This window comes from Capsicum annuum, chromosome 1 (genome assembly GCF_002878395.1).
Source record: "Capsicum annuum cultivar UCD-10X-F1 chromosome 1, UCD10Xv1.1, whole genome shotgun sequence".
NCBI classification, from domain to species: Eukaryota; Viridiplantae; Streptophyta; class Magnoliopsida; order Solanales; family Solanaceae; genus Capsicum; species Capsicum annuum.
In genome coordinates, this window is record NC_061111.1 from 20,564,392 (window position 1) to 20,583,384 (window position 18,993).

General features: G+C 36.8%; 1 protein-coding gene across 5 annotated transcripts; it reads left to right on the plus strand.

Moving 5' to 3' along the window:
* LOC107869701 (protein TOPLESS-RELATED PROTEIN 2) lies at positions 1-17,073 on the plus strand. Of its 5 annotated transcripts, none has more exons than XM_047395011.1 (25): positions 1-1,096; positions 1,527-1,706; positions 1,798-1,911; positions 1,994-2,152; positions 3,096-3,273; positions 3,390-3,510; positions 3,615-3,724; positions 3,824-3,962; positions 4,160-4,269; positions 5,020-5,089; positions 5,191-5,264; positions 5,358-5,453; positions 5,577-5,672; positions 5,835-5,962; positions 10,813-11,047; positions 11,131-11,295; positions 11,416-11,523; positions 11,657-11,803; positions 12,331-12,441; positions 12,537-12,719; positions 12,880-13,008; positions 13,738-13,833; positions 14,078-14,263; positions 15,180-15,349; positions 16,654-17,073. In XM_047395011.1, the coding sequence occupies exons 1-25, from the start codon at positions 1,017-1,019 to the stop codon at positions 16,871-16,873; spliced, it is 3,405 nt and encodes a 1,134-aa protein (XP_047250967.1). In that variant the 5' UTR covers positions 1-1,016; the 3' UTR covers positions 16,874-17,073. The 5 variants fall into 5 exon arrangements, with proteins under 5 accessions (XP_047250967.1, XP_016571665.2, XP_047250976.1 ...); XM_016716179.2 differs by having other exon boundaries at positions 7-1,096; positions 3,390-3,516; XM_047395020.1 differs by having other exon boundaries at positions 15-1,096; positions 16,657-17,073.
* Positions 17,074-18,993: the final 1,920 nt, after the last annotated feature.

The following is an 18,993-nucleotide window of genomic DNA, read 5'->3' on the forward strand; positions in this document are numbered from 1 at the left end:
CCCTTACAAAAAAAGGGGAACAATGAGCACTTTTTGTAAGAGAAAGGAAAATGGAACACATGCCATATATATAGAAAGAGAGTGAATGAATACAAAGGAAGGAAAGAAACAGTAGGAGTAGTGGGTGGTTGTCTACAGGGAAAAAGAGAGGAAAAAAAGGAAGTCCCTTTCAGTATATATTTAGTCCCCTCTTCTATACAAGAGGAAAAAGAAAATAGAAACAAAAAAACCCTAGTAGCTTTTGCATTGTTAAAAATATCATGTGGGGGTTGTCATAAAACAAGTAAAAGTAGCCTCTAAAACACTTCAAAATATGCATTCTTATTCAGATATTTTATGTATCCAGATCTGAAAAGTGTCCTTTTTTGCTCTCATTATTGTGAAAAAATGAGTTCTTTAGAGGAAAACTGAAGTGGGATTGTTTAAAGATTGCATTTTTATGAGTTTGGTTTAGGAATTTTAGGATTTGATTAAGAGGGGTTGTTTGTTTATTGTATTGGGTAGGTTAAGATTGCATTTTTCTGACTTTGGTTAAGGAATTTTAAGATTTTCTGTAGAGGGATTGTTTGTTTGATGTATTGGGTAGGTTAAAGATTGCATTTTTTTTTAACCTTGGTTTAGGAGTTTGAGGATTTTGGGGTGTAATTTGGAGGAACTCATTTTCCAAGAAAGTTTTTGACTTTGTTTTGTGGTTGTTTAATTGGGGTTTTGGGGGTGGCATCTTCTTGGGATTTGAATTGGATGCATTGATGGTGGTTAAGGTAGGAACTACTGGTTGAAAGAGCAAGAATTGAAGTGATTTTTTTGGAACCCTGGTGTTGGTACATTGTGTTTTTAGAATCTCTGGATGAGTGTTTTTTTGGTTGTTGGGGAAGTGATCTAGATTAAGTAGGTGATTGATTACTTGGAGCAAAGGGGCTCCATTGGTGGAAGATTTGGTTACTTTTTCTTTGCTTTTGCTAATTAACATCCAAGTATTTGCACTGGAGTGGCTAGGGGTTCCTGGAGCTGTCACCATGTCTTCCTTGAGTAGGGAACTGGTTTTCTTAATCCTCCAATTTTTGGATGAGGAGAAGTTCAAAGAGACAGTTCATAAGTAAGAAGTTCCTCTCTATTTAAGCCTTTATCATTAAAATTCAAATGCATATATAATTTAGCCAGTGAAATGTGATGTAGTATTCTGAAATTGATATTTCGATGCCTATCTCATTTCGATTAGACCTGATGAATGTATGATGTAGCCTAGTGATCACCTTGAGTCAGATTTGGATTTGCTTTGTTTAAGGAATTTTCAGCTTAATGGTGAAAATGAAATCTTGTGACTGTTTCCTTTAGGGTTATTTGATTGTACTCTGTCATTTCATCACTTAGCTAGAGTCTATAGAGCAAGCTAGATGGCATAACTCTTTGAGTCTATAGAGCAAGCTAGATGGCATAACTCTTTAACTCTTAAGGGGATGTAGTGCTAAATCTTTTGTTCTCTTCTCATGTTCCATTTTATAAAATTGCATGAATATTAACTGTAGGTTGGAGCAAGAATCTGGCTTCTTCTTCAACATGAAATACTTTGAGGATCAAGTGCAAGCTGGTGAATGGGATGAAGTTGAGCGATACCTAAGTGGGTTCACAAAGGTTGAGGACAACCGCTATTCAATGAAGATCTTCTTTGAAATAAGAAAGCAAAAATATCTCGAAGCTCTTGACAAGTGAGTTCAAATGTCTTTCACCATTAAATCGTTCCTCAAGTTTCATCAATGCCTCTAATCATTTGGTTGGTTTCTGAAATATATTTGTCAGGCATGATCGAGTAAAAGCAGTTGAGATTCTTGTGAAGGACCTTAAGGTTTTTGCTTCATTTAATGAAGATCTCTTCAAGGAGATCACCCAATTATTGACTCTTGACAATTTTAGGTATTATATTTTGGCTTGAAGTGTGATACGTACTCTTTCATTTTGTTGATGATTGATTGAAAACCTTTTGTTGTGTCCTTAGGCAGAACGAGCAGCTCTCCAAATATGGGGATACAAAATCGGCAAGAAATATTATGCTGGTAGAACTAAAAAAGCTTATTGAGGCAAACCCTCTGTTCCGTGACAAGTTAGCTTTTCCCTCTTTCAAAGCTTCACGACTGCGGACATTGATTAATCAAAGGTTCTATGCTAAATTGTGCTTAGTTATCTTGCATTTAATCTGTCGAGGTTATCTATATGGGAATATTTAATGCTTCTTATACTTGCATAAAATGAGAAAGCGATTTGGCATGATCTCATCCTAAATTGCTCGGATTCGGTGGGGGTATCCGTCTTGGATGTGGATCCGAGGGTCAAATTCGGCAAACACTTAACTTTAAGATTCGAGTGTATAGACTCCATGTAGGGATACAGGTGCTTGGATTCTGCTAGAAAATCAAAATTATAAAAGCAAAGCTATAAGTATATTCTAAATTTTGAGAGATATTCTGTGGAAACTTACAACATACCCAGTGTATTCTCACAAAGTGGGGTCGGAGGAGGGTAAAGTGTACGCAGCCCATACCACTACCTCAGAAGAAACTTACATGTATATATGTTGTAGAAATCAGTCTTTCATTCTCCAAGATGGGCATTAAAAATATAAATGCTAATAATTAATATAGAAAATTTCCCTCTTTTCTATGAGAAAGAAAACATTTATTAATAGCAAATATTGACGAAGAGGGAAACCTAAAAGAGATTGAAGCCCCCCCCAACATGGACCCCCCAAAGAAATGTTTATGGACTATGTTGTCAAAGTACCCGATGTGGGTTGACCGAATCCCACACCCGTGTCGGGTCGACACGGGTTCAGCAACAAAAATGAAGAGTCTGCGCAACTTAGCTCTTATCTATCATCAATCCTACAAAGATTACCTCAAATACGAAGTGATAGATCAAGTTAGCTTCAATTCCTGGCTATCAATGTCATGGGGGGTCCATTTTTCCGCCGCTGCTAATTATAATCGTTTGTTGCTGTTAGCTGTTGGTATTGTTAATTAAGGATGAGATCGATCCTCTTCTGTGATAATCTGATTTTCTTGTTAAGACTGCATTTTTAAGTTGTGTTATTTGGATTTCAGTCTTAACTGGCAGCATCAGCTATGCAAGAATCCACGTCCAAATCCTGATATTAAAACACTTTTTACTGATCATACTTGTGCTTCTAGCAATGGAACTCGCCCTCCTCCTCCTGGAAATACTCCTCTTGCTGGACCAGTTCCAAAGCCTGGGGCATTTCCTCCACTTGGAGTTCACAGTGTGAGTAGAGTTCATTAAACATGTTTTTTCCTTAAGAACAAAACCTCTTACTTATCTGCTAAACCATTTGTTATATTCCATAAGGTGTCTCACTTATTTTAGTTTTCTCATTACAGCCATTCCAACCAGTTGCTTCACCTTCACCAAGTGCTATCGCAGGGTGGATGTCAAGTGCAAATCCTTCTCTGTCTCACCCTGCTGTTGCTCCTGGACCCCCTGGTCTTGTGCAGGCTCCTGGTGCTGGTCTGTTATATTATTATTGATTTGGAGGAAACTGTGGTTGCATTTTCAAAAAGTTAGTATGTTTCTTAAACTAAAGTTGTCTACTGTAATGTCATCAGCTGCCTTTCTAAAACATCCAAGAACTAACCCAGGCGGTCCTGGAATGGACTTTCAAATGGCTGATTCAGAGCATTTGATGAAACGAATGCGTGCCGGTCAATCTGATGAGGTGAGATTGAAGTAAGATGGAAATCACTAATTTGTGAGATTAGATTACCTAATCAATTACCAAGGCAAGCAAACACAACTCTATCTTGTTATTCTTCAGGTATCCTTTTCTGGTTCAACTCATCCTCCCAATATGTATTCACCGGATGACCTTCCCAAAACTGTTGTGCGGAGCCTTAGCCAAGGATCTAACGTTATGAGCATGGATTTCCATCCACAACAACAGACTGTTCTTCTAGGTTGATTCTGATTGATTGGCCTTTCCGTAGTTAATATGGGAAGGGTTACTTATGATTATTGCATGGTTATGTGCATATTCCTATTGAAAGTTGTGATTTATCATTTAAGTATTTTGTAAGTTAGACCCATGGTTGGGAAGGGGGCATTGTGTGGCTTCCAATTTCTGTTGGTCCTAATTTCCTGTATCACCGTGTAGTGGGTACCAATGTTGGTGACATTAGCATTTGGGAAGTTGGATCTCGCGAACGGTTAGCGCATAAGAGCTTCAAGGTTTGGGATATATCTGCATGCTCAATGCCATTCCAGGTGATTCTTGTGGTTTTGAAGCCCAATATTGCTTATTTGATCCCCCAATTAGTGAAAAGATTTCTCTTTCCAGTCCATCATACTTAAATGTGAATCCTGTCCCCTAAATGAGATGCCGAACTAATTCAGTATTGTGCCGTATATTATTTGGTCTTGGCATGTCATCATTCAGTGAACTACCTTACTTCACAGGTCACATGGTAGCATCTTATTAGCATAAATCAGAATGCACCTCAATAAACAACAACAACATACCCAGTGTATTCCCACCAAGTGGGGTCTGGGGACGGTAAAGTGTACGCAGTCCATACCACTACCTAAGATGAAGTAGAGAGGTTGTTTCTGATAGATTCCCCTGGTCAGGATAAATAACAGTATGTCAAGCAGAAAACATAAAAACAAACAACAAAATGGGGCAACACACCACTAGATAATAAATGAAACAAGACACTCAGAGTAATACTATGAACTATCTATCCGGAATAACAAACATCATCAAAACACCACGAACAAAACTACCAGACACATGCATAACACTTTGACTAGACGAATGCACCTTAATAACAAGCTCCAAAAACTCTTTTCATATTTTTCAGCTTGTTTATTGGTTTCATTTGATTCAGGATGGAAGGAGCATGTCTATATTAAGTCTTATTTCCTCAATTGAGCATATTTCTCCATTTTCTTCTTTGGGTTGTAAGATTCACTTTTGCTTCCCAAACTAACATGCTTTGGTTGCTTATCATTCAGTCAGCTTTGGTCAAAGATGCCACTGTATCAGTCAATCGATGTGTGTGGGGTCCAGATGGTTCTCTACTTGGTAAGATGAGCTTTTATTGGTTCTTTTTAATTTTCTGTGATAAGTTTTTGCAGCTTTAGGAACTCAATTGTATCCATGATTTTGCATTTTGCTTGTTGTAGGAGTTGCCTTTTCGAATCACATTGTTCAAATATATACATACAGCCCAGCGGGAGAATTGAGACAGCATCTAGAAGTAAGCCATGCAAAAACGCTGTCTCTTTGTCTCGCATCCTTACATCAATAATTACGTAACTTATCAAGTTTTTATTATTCTTCCATGTTATAGATTGACGCTCATGCTGGCGGTGTTAATGATATTGCATTTGCCCACCCTAATAAGCAACTATGCGTAGTAACATGTGGGGATGACAAGACAATCAAGGTATTCTCTGACATGATAACATAATATTGGTGTTATGCTTCCTTTATTTAAGAAAAAGAAGAAGAAAGCTGTTGGTAATATTGTAGGATTTTATTGTCTTAATTATTTGCTTTCTTATAACAGGTCTGGGATGCAGTAAGTGGTCGTAGACAACACATTTTTGAGGGGCATGAAGCTCCTGTGTATTCTGTCTGCCCTCACTACAAAGAGAGTATCCAGGTAAATCATTTGCATTCTGTGGTTACTTTTCACATTATCGACTCTTGGGCTGTTGAATGTTTTCCGTTGGGCTTCTTAAAATGAGAGTCAAGGAAGCTGTCTTATAATTTTATGATGTTGCGTTTGATAAAGAAGACTATTTTCTGAATTTGTGTTTTGCAGTTTATTTTCTCTACGGCCATTGATGGCAAAATAAAAGCTTGGCTGTATGATTGCTTGGGATCAAGAGTAGATTATGATGCTCCTGGTCTTTGGTGCACAACAATGGCATATAGTGCTGATGGAACCAGGTTGGTCCAAAAGCCAGTACATTTTGATCTTTGTTTAGTAAGTGACCTTATTTGTTTCAAAGTAAGGAAGCTTTGACGATTTTTATGCAATGAATGTAATCTTACATTTCTTTCTTCGAAAGATCTCGTCCTTGTGATGCAATTTTTGGTAATGCGTTTTATTTATCCTCCTTTATACCAAGCTAAAGTAGTATAATGATTCTAAAATCTACCATCTTCTTTATCTTCAAATTTGGTGTAACACGCTCTATTCCTTTTTTTATTTGTGTGTGTTATCTTTCTGTACTTCTTTTTTGTCTCTTTGTACTTGTCCTCTGCAGTACCTTTAACAAGTAAAATATTTTTATTCCACCAAAACTGCACCAACAAAGTGTACACTAGTACAGCTTACAGAAACCCAGGTTTCCTTTATAAATTTTGGGAATAGAAAAACTCAAGTAGATTGTATATATCATATACGTTGAGCATGCCATACCAAAAACCTAAAAGCACAAAAAATTATATCTACTCTGAACAAGTTTCCGACTTCACCTCATAAAAAAGGTCTATGGACAGGTTTCTCTTGCCATTGAAACACCTATGATTCTTTTTAGCGAGTTACTCAAGTAATACCTGCTGGAGTAGTGAACCATATCCATCCGTCTTGTGTGCTCAACTTTCGTCCAGTCCAACTCAATAAAGTCGTTTACTGTCCCAGGCATTAGCTAGTACTGGCCACATAAGTTAACATACTCAAGATTGTCCAGAATCTTGATGCTGAATCAAATGATAGTTTAAATATTCCCATTCTGTTTCGTACATAAATCACCTGTAGAACATGATGGTGCCTCTTTTTTGTTGATTAACTTATGCCAGTCAGGCTTTTATTAGACCCAACCGGACCAAGACCAACAACTGTAGGAGGTGCTCTATTATCTCGGATAGACTTTTAAGGTCATTATATAGGTTTTTAAATAGAGGACAATAAGACAACAATTTACAGCCAGCTTAGCTTACCTTTCCAACTGACAATTACAGCCAGCTTAAAATAATATTGGCCATCCTTTAGGTTTTCCATCTTATTGAGTCTTGCATTTCCTATTTGATATACGCAGCTGCTAGCTATTTTAACAATTGGTCTGATCCGTGTATATCTCAATTTTCAAACCTCCCTCTGAAAGATATGTTTCATCCAGATTGAGACCTGAATAGGGCTACTTCCCCCTCCGTATTAAGAGCATAACTGAACGGTTAAAGGATTTCAATTTTCAGCAAGGTGTCCAATCCAAGCATCATGCCAAAATCTCAATTTCATCTGCTTTTCCTGCTGAGAATTGGAAGTTCAAGAAAATCCATCTAGGTTCCTACTTCCTACTACTCTTCCAAACCGCTGCACCAAGGTTTGGAACTCCAATAACCAGCAGTATGAATTTTGTGACTGTCGACCAAATATCTGGAGTCACTTAAATAAAAGGATCTTATTATACTTTGGCATTTATATATCAAAATCTCTGACTTCCTCTGGTAGTATCACTGGACTCCCTTTACTACAACAACAACAACAACATACCTAGTGTACTGCAGAGCATAAAGTGTATGCAGTCCATACCACTACCTCAAAATGAAGTAGAGAGGTGGTTTCCGAAAGACCCCCGGCTCAGAACAAGAAACAACATCAAAAGACAATAGAAGCAAAAAACAAGATGGAATAACACATCAATGCATAATAATAGAAACAAGACACCCACAGAATATGAGTATAAACTATCTATCCGAAATCACAAACATCAACACAACACCACGAACAAGAAACTAGAACACACACGACTAATGACACTGCTACAAACAAAGCAATCCCTTCCTAGTAGCAAGGACGCACTCCCACCTTCTAACCATCTACGTTAATCTGCGTCCTCCACACCTTCCTATGTAAGGTCATTTCCTTGGTAAGCTGTAACTACTCCATGGCATGTCTAATCAGCTCCCTCCAGTATTTCTTCGGCCTACCTCTACCCCGCCTGAAATCATCCATAGCCAACCTCTCACTCCTCCGTACTGGGCCATCCATGCACCTCCTTGTCACATGCCAGAAACATCTCAATCTCACTTCCCACATCTTGTCCTCCACCGAAGTCACTTCCACCTTCTCTCGAATAATTTCATTTTTAACCCTATCTCTCCTAGTTAGACCACACATCCATCACAACATCCTCATCTCCGCCACCACCTGATGCAAACTATAAAGTTATAAATTTGCATGAAAGAATGTGCAGCTGGTGTGTACTACCAAATGATACAGAGGGAGATTCAAGAAATTCTTGTAACTCCTAGATTGGAAAACCTAATATTCAGAAAGGTTTACGTCGACCAAGGTCGGTTTTATAGAGCAATTCTCTTTTGCAACATGACAGTTTCTATTTTGCCATATAATCACATGAATGAATAAACAACAAACAAAAAGAGATATTTAGCTTTTAATGTCCAGAAACCAGGCTATGCTAAACAAAGAAAGATGCTTTATCAATTTCATGCGTCTAAATGTATGCCAATTCCATTCATAAGGAATAAATGCTAGAAATCACAAAAAATAAAGAAAATGACTGAACTTCATAGAAAATGGCACTTGAAAAAGATCAAGGATACCTTAAGCCTCTGTTTACTATCTTTGTCCCAAAAGTTAAATGAACCATCAGATCCTGCAGTGGCAAATGTTCCATGAGCAGGGTGGAAGTTCAGAGAGTCGATTGAGTGAATTTCGTTGCCCTCCCTGTGGCATTTGAATGTGAAGTTTTTACTTTGTTGGAAATCATCAAGATGATGCACACCAACCATCCTTCAATTGAGCCAACCAAGAAACCTTGTTGATTTGTCCCTGGACTCCCTTTGTTTAATGGAAATGTATATTTGTTCCTTTTGCCTTCGCAAAGAAAATCCCTTCTAAACTTGTTACGTTTCCTCTCAACTTTAACAGGTAACTATCAAAGAGACATGACATATGTTGGTAGCTATCTAGAACACAATGTGGACACTTCTTCCCCAAAATGAGCGATATTGCCTCTTTCACCTTGAAAATCTTTTCCACCCTATCAAGTACCCCGTGCCATATAGTCTCATCCTCGTGTTTAGTCCAAAGGGGATGCCAAGTTAAGTAGTAGGGAAGGAACCAACTCTCAGCTCAGCAACCTATAATTTCTGCTAATATATGAATGTTATGTACCTGGCAGAGACAAGAAAATGTTAGGTGATTTCTTCCTGCTAGCTTATCCTTAGTGAACAAAGTTACCTGGTACCTATGGTATGCACAAGCTTACTTGGACACCACTTTATAAAAAAATGTTTTGCACGTCATTTACTGGATAAAGATGGCTCTTTGATAGATTATAGTCTATCTAGAATTAGCCTCAAATAAACCAACAGTATAATGCTGAGATGCTTCTGCTGCCTACTCTAGGTCGACTTCATCAAGAAAAGCATCACAAAATATGAGTGTCATCAGTATAAAGCATGAGAAAATGTACAGAGGTGATGTTATCAGTGTCGGCTGAAAGTCCTCCTATCCAGCTAAACCATATATAGTATTGTCTATCCAGTCCTACTCCATACCTGACTACTGGCTGCGAGCCTGCCTTGTTGGTCAAATTCAGTTCATTTTGTATCCAAAGTCAGCATAATCTAACCATCTATTTGCCCAGATTTTTGAACTAAGGATCCCGGTGGAACATCTTAGTCTTTTGCAAGCAGTAAACGTTAGCTTTCCATGTTTGAGTCAATAGTTCGATACTTCTCCTTTTTTTTTTTTTCTGCTGTTATGTCCGCGAGCACTCCAACTAATAAAACATAGCTTCTTTTGGCAGATGTTAACAAAAATTTGCCTTTACCCGCCATAACTCACATTGAACTCAATCATCTTTAATTCCTTTGAAGGCTGCCCACAGGATGCATTGTATGGTAGTAGTTTATGTTAGCTGCTTATCTAGTGCCTTCTTTACGACTTTCGACAGTTGAAGAAACTCTTGTTTAGTCAGGGTGTCGTTCCCGTCCCTTGATGGTGCTTTTTCTACCCCTCACTTTGGCTTGTTAAATTGCATCTGGATTCGCTCCAATTCCAACATATACATTATCTGCATCACTAGTTCTAGGCGTATTCTATGTTCCAGAGTCTTTAGTTTGGTTGCGGAGTTAGAAGCTACTATATATAGATAGTGCCGGATTTCTATATCCTGCCTGCAAATATAAGCTCTTATCTCTCTAGCTCATGAATAAATCACCGGCTGTTTGTGATTTTATCAGTGGTCTTCCTCCTATTAGCTCTAATTTCGGTTTCTTTGTTGAACGACATGATTAAATATATAAAAGTTTCTGTCTAGCTTAAGTTGTTGGATGAGATGATCATACCCTTCAACATGGTAGCAAAGGTCTTGAGTCACTCACTATCAAAGAGAATTTCCATGCGCTTGATTCGTGAAAAAAGATTAAGACGGACTTGAGATGGTGTGTTGAAAAACATTTTTAAATAAATAAAAGTGTGCTCTCTCTAACAACCTTCTTTGGCACTCTATCAAACATACCGTTGGCCAAAAAATAAAAAAGGGCTAAAGTTATGCACACTCCCTAAGGCAAAATATGACGCCGTTGGAGGAGGACTCATTAGGGTGAGTTTTATACTCAAAAGGTGCCAGGATAAAAAATATGGCAGCAATAGTGAATGATTTAATGGTGCTTATTGAAGGTAGAAAAATGAATTGTAAAGAGGCCTACGCGATTTTATGATTGATGTCTGAAAGAAGACGAACTTTTTTGAGAAGCAAGACAAACTTGTTTGCATTTGATTTTATATCTAGTCATTTTTAACTTTTCTGATCTTCTTTCAGACTTTTCTCTTGTGGTACAAGTAAAGAAGGTGAATCCCACCTTGTAGAGTGGAATGAGAGTGAAGGAGCAATCAAGAGGACATTCTCTGGCTTTAGAAAGCGTTCATTAGGTGTAGTGCAGTTTGACACAACGAGAAATCGTTTCTTAGCTGCAGGTGATGAGTTCCAGATAAAGTTTTGGGAAATGGATAATACCAACATGCTTACGTCTACTGATGGCGATGGTGGATTGCCTGTTAGTATTTCTGTTACTTGAATTCATTTGCTTGATCATCAATATTGAAATTGATAATTTTTGAACTCCATTTTCCTTTTCAGGCCAGTCCGAGACTAAGATTCAATAAGGAAGGCTCTTTGCTGGCTGTCACGACGAGTGATAATGGAATCAAGGTTCTGGCAAATACTGATGGGCAGCGAATGCTGAGGATGCTGGAGAGCAGGGCATTTGAGGGTTCACGTGCGTTTTCTGATGTCAATGTTAAGGTACTATTGCTCCTCATTTGGGCAGTTATGGTTTCTTACTACACAAGGCCCTTAACTAATTTAAATTGTCATATTCATACCGCCAGTTGATGGTTGTCTTTAAATTGATTCACTGTGCAGCCACCAATTGCTGGTTCCTTAGGTCCAATTCCTAATATATCTGGCTCGGCACCTCAAATCATTGAACGGAGTGATAGAACTCAGCAATCAATGTCTATCGGCAATCTGGTATGTTATCTGCCATGATCTCCCCCTCCCCCTCTTTATCACCTTTGACAGGGGAATGCATGGTGCTTCCTGATCTTGTCGTTTGAAGTATGATTCTATTATATTTTACTTAGCCTGCTTGTTGTATCAATAGGCCACTATGGAAAGCAGCAGAGTTCCCGACGTGAAACCTAAAATTGCGGAAAATATGAACAAGATTAAAAGCTGGAAATTCTCTGATATTACCGACTCATCTCAACTTAAAACGCTAAAGTTGCCAGACCCTCAGTCAGCCAGCAAGGTTGTTAGAAAACTTCATCTACATTTTTAGTTTCACTTGCTTGTGTTAGGTTCTCTTTTGAAGATTAAATTTTGTGGCATCGTTTGTCATAATCCTTGTTGAATTGAATTGTGTAACTACCTCATATAAAAAGTTTAGAAAAGACTATTTTATTTGCTTATATCTCGAATACGCTCTCATGTGCGGGTTTGATCCTTTTTCTCGGCAAAAGTACCTGGAAACTCTTTTTTGATGAAGGGTGACAGAGAAACTTGAACCTAGGTTCTCTGTTTGCTCTAATACCGTTGAATTGTTTGACCACCTCATTTATAGCTTGTATTATCAGATATGCCATTCTTTTGCTTGCTCTATGAGGTCTTTCACAACTCTTTATTGTTCCTGGATACTGTTGTTGAATCTCCTGCTGCATGTTTATGTCTTTCTTGGTGGAATATGAATTGTTGCTATTGTATTGTTGAGGCACAAAATGCTTCTTCGATTAACAGTCTTTGTCAGCAACCTAAAGATATTTGTTGTAATGGTGGCAGGTGTTGCGGCTGCTCTATACAAACTCTGGGCTTGCTGTCCTGGCACTGGGCTCTAATGCCATTCATAAGCTCTGGAAATGGCAGAGAAATGAGCGAAATCCATCTGGAAAGGTTAAGTTGGAGTATCCATATGGCTCAGATCTAATTCTCAGTAGTTCTTTTCAGAAAATTCTGATTGGTTTGCTTTCCTTACTTCTTTCTTTCAGTCCTCAGCGGCAGTTTCTCCACAACTGTGGCTGCCGGCAAATGGAGCACTCATGTCTAATGATGTCGGTGATGCAAAATCAGCTGAAGATGCCGCTGCATGTATTGCTTTATCTAAAAATGATTCTTATGTCATGTCTGCTTCTGGAGGGAAGGTGTCCTTGTTTAACATGATGACCTTCAAGGTTTGTTGACCCTCCCTAGGAAAAGGAGTGGACGAAGATCTCGTCTAGTTCTTGAACGTGAAGTTTATCAACATTTTTATCATTATGTAAAAAGTTGACTTGTCCCTTCTTTGACGATGATAAATTGGTTATACTGGACTGACACATGAACTCTGGTCAGGTGATGACAACTTTCATGCCGCCACCCCCTGCAGCCACCTATTTGGCATTTCATCCTCAAGATAACAATGTTATTGCGGTAGGAATGGAGGATTCCACTATCCAGATATACAATGTTAGGGTTGATGAGGTACTTTTCCTTCTTTGTGTGGTGGTCCTAGGTTGCACATGTCATTTTGGAAGGAACAGTATTGCTCTTTTTCTGTCACCGTTTATTCTGATTCTGAAACTTCATTATGTAGCTTCCATCTTCTCCTCTTTCTCCTATTTTTTACAATGCTTATTTTAGCCATGCATGGTGGGAATATCAGCATGCATGTTTGTCTTCAAATATGCCTGCTAATAAGTCTGAGTTTACGTTAGGCTTCATTGTTTTAGTGAAGGTTTAGATAATGAAATTGAAAGAATGTTCTTATGCTATGTTTAGTTTTGGGTTGTAAAGAGGAAGGATTGCCTGAGTGGAGGCAAATCTCGAGGGATGAGGTCCATTTCACTCAGTTTGGAAGAAAGTAAATATGGAGGGGTTGGGTGCTCTCCCCATCAGCATTATCAATTAATTAAAAGTGGACGGAAGCGTGAATGTATAGACCCCTTATCTTTATTCTTAGACAAATGGCTGTTAATCATTAATATAATACAGTAACCAACCATGTTTCTTCTCCTCACCTCAAAATTAACATACTTTTTAAGGTCAGGATTATATAGACCATCAATATCAAAGCAAGAGGCTTATTTTATTACATTTCCATTAAGCCTTATGCTTAACAACTTTGTTTTCTGTTTTCCTTATTCCTGTCTGTCCTTTAGAATTTTGTGGTAACGGATCTTTTTTGTTTTCTTCTTTATCTTTCACTCTTAGGTCAAAATCAAGCTCAAGGGTCACCAGAAACGGATCACAGGCCTTGCATTTTCACAGAGTTTGAATGTACTGGTATCTTCAGGTGCAGATGCACAGGCATGTTGACGTTTTTTTCTCCTCTTTACATTAATTTTACCTCTCTACATTCATTTCCTTTCAATGCACAGCACTGCTGGTACCATTTGGATTTATGGATTGTATTTATGCATGCGTTAAGTTTGTTATTTCTTTAGGGTGGGCAATGGTGCTTTCGTCGCATCTTTGATGCTATAGTAGTAATGTTGTAAAATTTCAATGACATGCTAATAGCAAAATATTTGGTGCTTGTTCTGTGATGCAGCTATGTATCTGGAGTGTTGATGGCTGGGACAAGAAAAAAGCAAGGCCTATACAAGCGCCGCCAGGTCACCAAGCTCCCTTAGTTGGAGAAACTAGAGTCCAGTTCCATAATGACCAATCTCATGTACTAGTAGTTCATGAAAGCCAAATTGGAATCTATGATACCCAACTTGAATGTCAACGTTCAGTAAGTCTTCACATGAATTTATTGTATTTTATTAGTAAATGTGCAAATAGAATTTGTATTGATTGCTCATAAAGCAGGTGTTTTAGGTTAACTAAATTCCACTTATCAGTATATGTATCATTCTCATCACCTCTTCAATTGTGATTGTACTGATGACAATCCTGGTAGTGTTTATTGTAAAGTTGTCATCATCTTTAATTGTGATTGTATCACATCCATTCTTTGGGATGGATGTTTTAAATATTGCTGTTTCTTGTTTGTTTGGGTTAAGTTTCCAGCATATTTCAAGAGTTCAATAGGAGACAGTCACTTAGCACTTAGGATATATTTCAAGAGTTCGATAGGAGACAATCACTTAGCACTTAGGATCTATTATGGCAATGCTAAACCAAAATTGCTTGGAACCAATGCAATTTTCTGTGTTCTTTGTTCCCATTATAAAAGTTATTTTTTAATGCTTTTACCATGTTTGTCTTCTTTCTGGCCTAGTTGGTAGCAGTCCCTTTTTAGTACCCTTTTCAACCAGTCAAGTTGCTTTCACTCCTTGACAGTCAGTCTATTACTCAAATCCAACCCTGATCGCATGCTTTCCGTTGGTCAAAAACCAACTAAAGTGCTCTATACTTCTTCACTACTCGTCCAGTGCTCTGACGGAGTTCTGTACTTCTTCACTACTCGTCCAGGCTTGACGGAGTTAAGCTGTATTGAGATATTTTTTCACTCTTTTTGTTTCTATTTCATTTCTTGCTTCTACTTGGCAGTGTAGCTGCATATATATTGCTTGGCATAGCTCACAAAAGAGAACTTTCATGTTTCATATTTAATTATAACACGAGACATGTTGACCTTTTAAGTTCCTTACTTTTCCTAGTTCAAATATTCAAATATAAATGATTTGAACGGTAATTGGTTGCAGTGGTATCCAAGAGATTCCCTTTCTGCTCCCATTTCAAGTGCTATATACTCTTGCGATGGTCTGCTGATCTTTACTGGATTCTGCGATGGTGCAATCGGAATATTTGATGCGGACAGTCTCAGACTTCGATGTAGAATTGCACCCCCAGCTTACTTATCTTCAATTAGCAGGTATTAATGCTTTGCTTGGATAAATTCATTGTTCCGAAATGGGTAGCACTGCACATGTAAGTAGTACTGTAGTGGGTTGGGCTGGGTTGGACTGAAATTGCATAAATGGAAAGAGAAATTATAAAAAGCTCTTAGTCGGTTGTACCTCAAATCGGAGATTCTGAGTTTAATTATTGCTCAAGCCTAAGACCAACGTTAAACCCCTTTTCGAAAACCCAAATAGCACACAAGTTCAATAGTAACAAAAGACGTCCTTGTAAGTTTCCTATAGCAAGATTTATCAAACATGTTAAATAGATCTATGTGCTCTTCCTATCAAGTCCCGTCTCAATAAAATTAGTAGCCTAAAAGCCAAATTTTAATATTATGCCTATATATATATATATATATATATATATATATGCACATAACAAAAGTATTATCAATATTTTTTTGATTCTTACGTACTTTTTTTAGTGTAGTATTCTTAGAACATACTAATATTATTATTTATAAAAGTAAGGACAAATTTTAATTAATAAGATATTAGTCATTTGTTTGCAATACATTACCTTGAATATTATTGTAAAAACTTTATTTATTAATATCAAGATTTGATAAAAAGTTCTAAAATATTTTTAATAAACAATAGACAGTTCTTCCTTTATTTTTATAAGTTTAAATTTTATACCTTTTATATTTTTCAATCTTTGATATTATTTGAAGTGAAATTAAAATCATAAAATTCATATTAAATTTTTTGGGGCCTCAAAATTTTGGGGCCTAAAGTAGACGCTTTACTAGCTTTACCCTTGAGCCACCCCGGCTTCCTATCAATCAAACCAATCATATTTCTCTCTTTACATTGAATGATATACTAGTCCATGATGCCTAAATATGCCGATGCCAGATCTTTAGTGATCTCTTGGAAACTTGCCTTTGTTTGGATGCCAACTTATTCGCTGGAAAATATATTACTCTAGAAAATTATGGTATGCAAGTTTAAGGAAAATGGTTTTCTTGCATGTGTTTGTTCAAAAGGAAAATGAAATTCTAAAAGAAATGATCATTTTCCCCGCAAAACCTTACACTATATGGAGGACAATTTTGAGGGAGATTAACTTGCTAGAAAGTTCTCGACTGAATGTACAATACGTTTGGTAAAACAAAGTCAGCACTTGCGATTTCTGCTTATATTTGGTGAATAGGGCATGAGCCTCTCTATGTCGTAACATGAAATAATGGCATGCTCTTTACTCTATATCTGGTATTAGGGGTAATCTTTCGGTACTGTGGCCAACTAATCTGAATTTCACTTGTTTAAGCAGTGGCAGCGGCGCTACATTTCCTGTGGTGATAGCAGCACATCCATCTGATTCCAACCAATTTGCTCTTGGTATGAGTGATGGCGCGGTGCATGTAATGGAGCCATCAGATGCGGAGCCCAGGTGGGGCGGTTCATCGTCTCAAGATAATGGAGCTATGCCTTCTATTCCCTCAAGTTCTGCATTGAATAGTCAGCCATCAGAAACTCCTTCTAGGTGAATGATAGAAAGATTATGATGCTCACATTGTTCTTTAGATCCAAATATTGTAAAGTTCCTAAAAATAGCTTTTTCTTTTCTATCTATTTTGACTATTCTTTTGGATAGAGAGAGGGCATTGTACATCTTTGATCAGCTGCATTTTGTAGCCAGGCCATATTATTTTCTCCTCTTTCTCAAATGTTTCATTGATTTCTCCCATCTTGTTTTCCCTGCTAAGTTACTGTTATCGATAACAACTTTTTGCTTTTCCATCTGCAGTTATTATTGAGAAAAAAGGGGACAAGTGGGTTTGAAAAAATGAAGTCGCTCTCAGTTGTTCGACAATTACATTAGTTGTCTCAACAACTTGGCACAGTTGTCAAACAATTGGGAGAAGTTGTTGGAACGAAAAAACTTTAAAAAAAACTCAAAAAATTTTTGTCCCTTTCACCTAATTTTAAAAATCTGAAGGGCTCTCACTTAATTGGAAAACTTGTTTTTCTCTTTTAATTCAAAGTCCCGTTATTATTGTTCTTTCTGTTTTCTTACACGTAGTCGATGTTCACATTAAGTCAAGTCAATGAATACAATTGTGTTCATGTCATTGAACGAATGCTTTGTGCGCTACTGTTATTCTTTTAACTTTATTTCTTATTTAATCAGGGTAAATTAATATGATTTGGAATTTCATAACTTTTAGGTCTTGAGTTAATTTTAGCTCCAGTTAACTACCCTAATCAATGTCAACCTGGATATTAGGAGGGTTGCTTGAGTGTCAATTATATTATTTTGTGACTTATTATTTCTAGAAAGGGTTGCTTGAATGTCAACTATATTATTTTGTTAATCTAAATTTAAATTTAAATTGACAGAGTTAGTTACATGGTTTGCACATATAAAAGATTGATCAATCATTTATAACACAACCACCATATGCTCTAGGTGCTCAATTGTTACATCCGTGTAGTACGAATAGAACGATTTAAGAAAATTGTGCAATCTGGAGAGAGTTATATCGTTTAAATTATTGTGATTTTGAAGTTTGGTTTATTTAGAAAAAACATATCGTAGCCGAATTGATGACTTCATTTCGATATTAATAACCCAATCAAGTCAAACGATTCTCTCTCTTTTTTTTTTTTTTTCATTTGTTTGTTTGATTGTAACATCGATTTTTTTTTTTTTTTTTGGTGATGCATCTGATACATTATGATAGTCTGATTCATTTGCTATGAATCTATTATGAATGCAACTCTAAATGTTGTGATGATAGTGGAACCAAGAATAACGTATTATGTTCTTCCATCAGAAGTAATTAACATGACATATGGAAAAGCAATGATGTTATTGTACTCCCAAATCTTGAACCCAAAAATGGGAAAAGAGAGAGAGATTCTTGAAGTGCGCTAAATGCTAATACAAGAGATGGTTAGCGCCTTGAGTGAATCACAATCTATCCAATGTTTATGTAGAGTTGTCATCATATACTACTTCCTAATTCACACTTTTCTTTTTGCTAAGAACGATACATTTTCATATTTTTATATTTAGTAACAATTTGATTGTAAAATACTTATCTTATTTTTAATGAAATGATTTTTTGTAAGCGTCAGCTTGTGCACACCTCAACTAATTCCACGAGATATGTGTCACTCCACCAGCAATAGGTATCAGATAGCTCCCATTTGGTAGGGTGAATTACGAAAATAATCCATGGATTAAATGGTGGGATTACTTAAATACATTGTTTGGTAGCAATTTTGAAGCTATGTATAACTAATACATGGATTAGTTATATATCATACATGGTATTATAGGGTGTATAACTAATACACCCAATTTGATGAGATTATTAGTCCATGGACAAATATGTGTCAAGACAAAAACGCCCTCAAATTTCTTTAATTTTTTTTCTAAATCTTTTCAATTTATTCAATATGAGTTATTTCTTTTCAATTTATGAAGATAATAATATCCCTCCAAATAATTTTAGTCATAAAAAAACTACTCCATTAATTTAAAAAATACTTATTGATCAAAATTCGAAAATAAATTGCATGATTGCATACAAGCTTTAGTTTTGAAAATAGGATATTCATAAATAAAAATATTTTTTCTAATTAGCTTTAACACTTTACG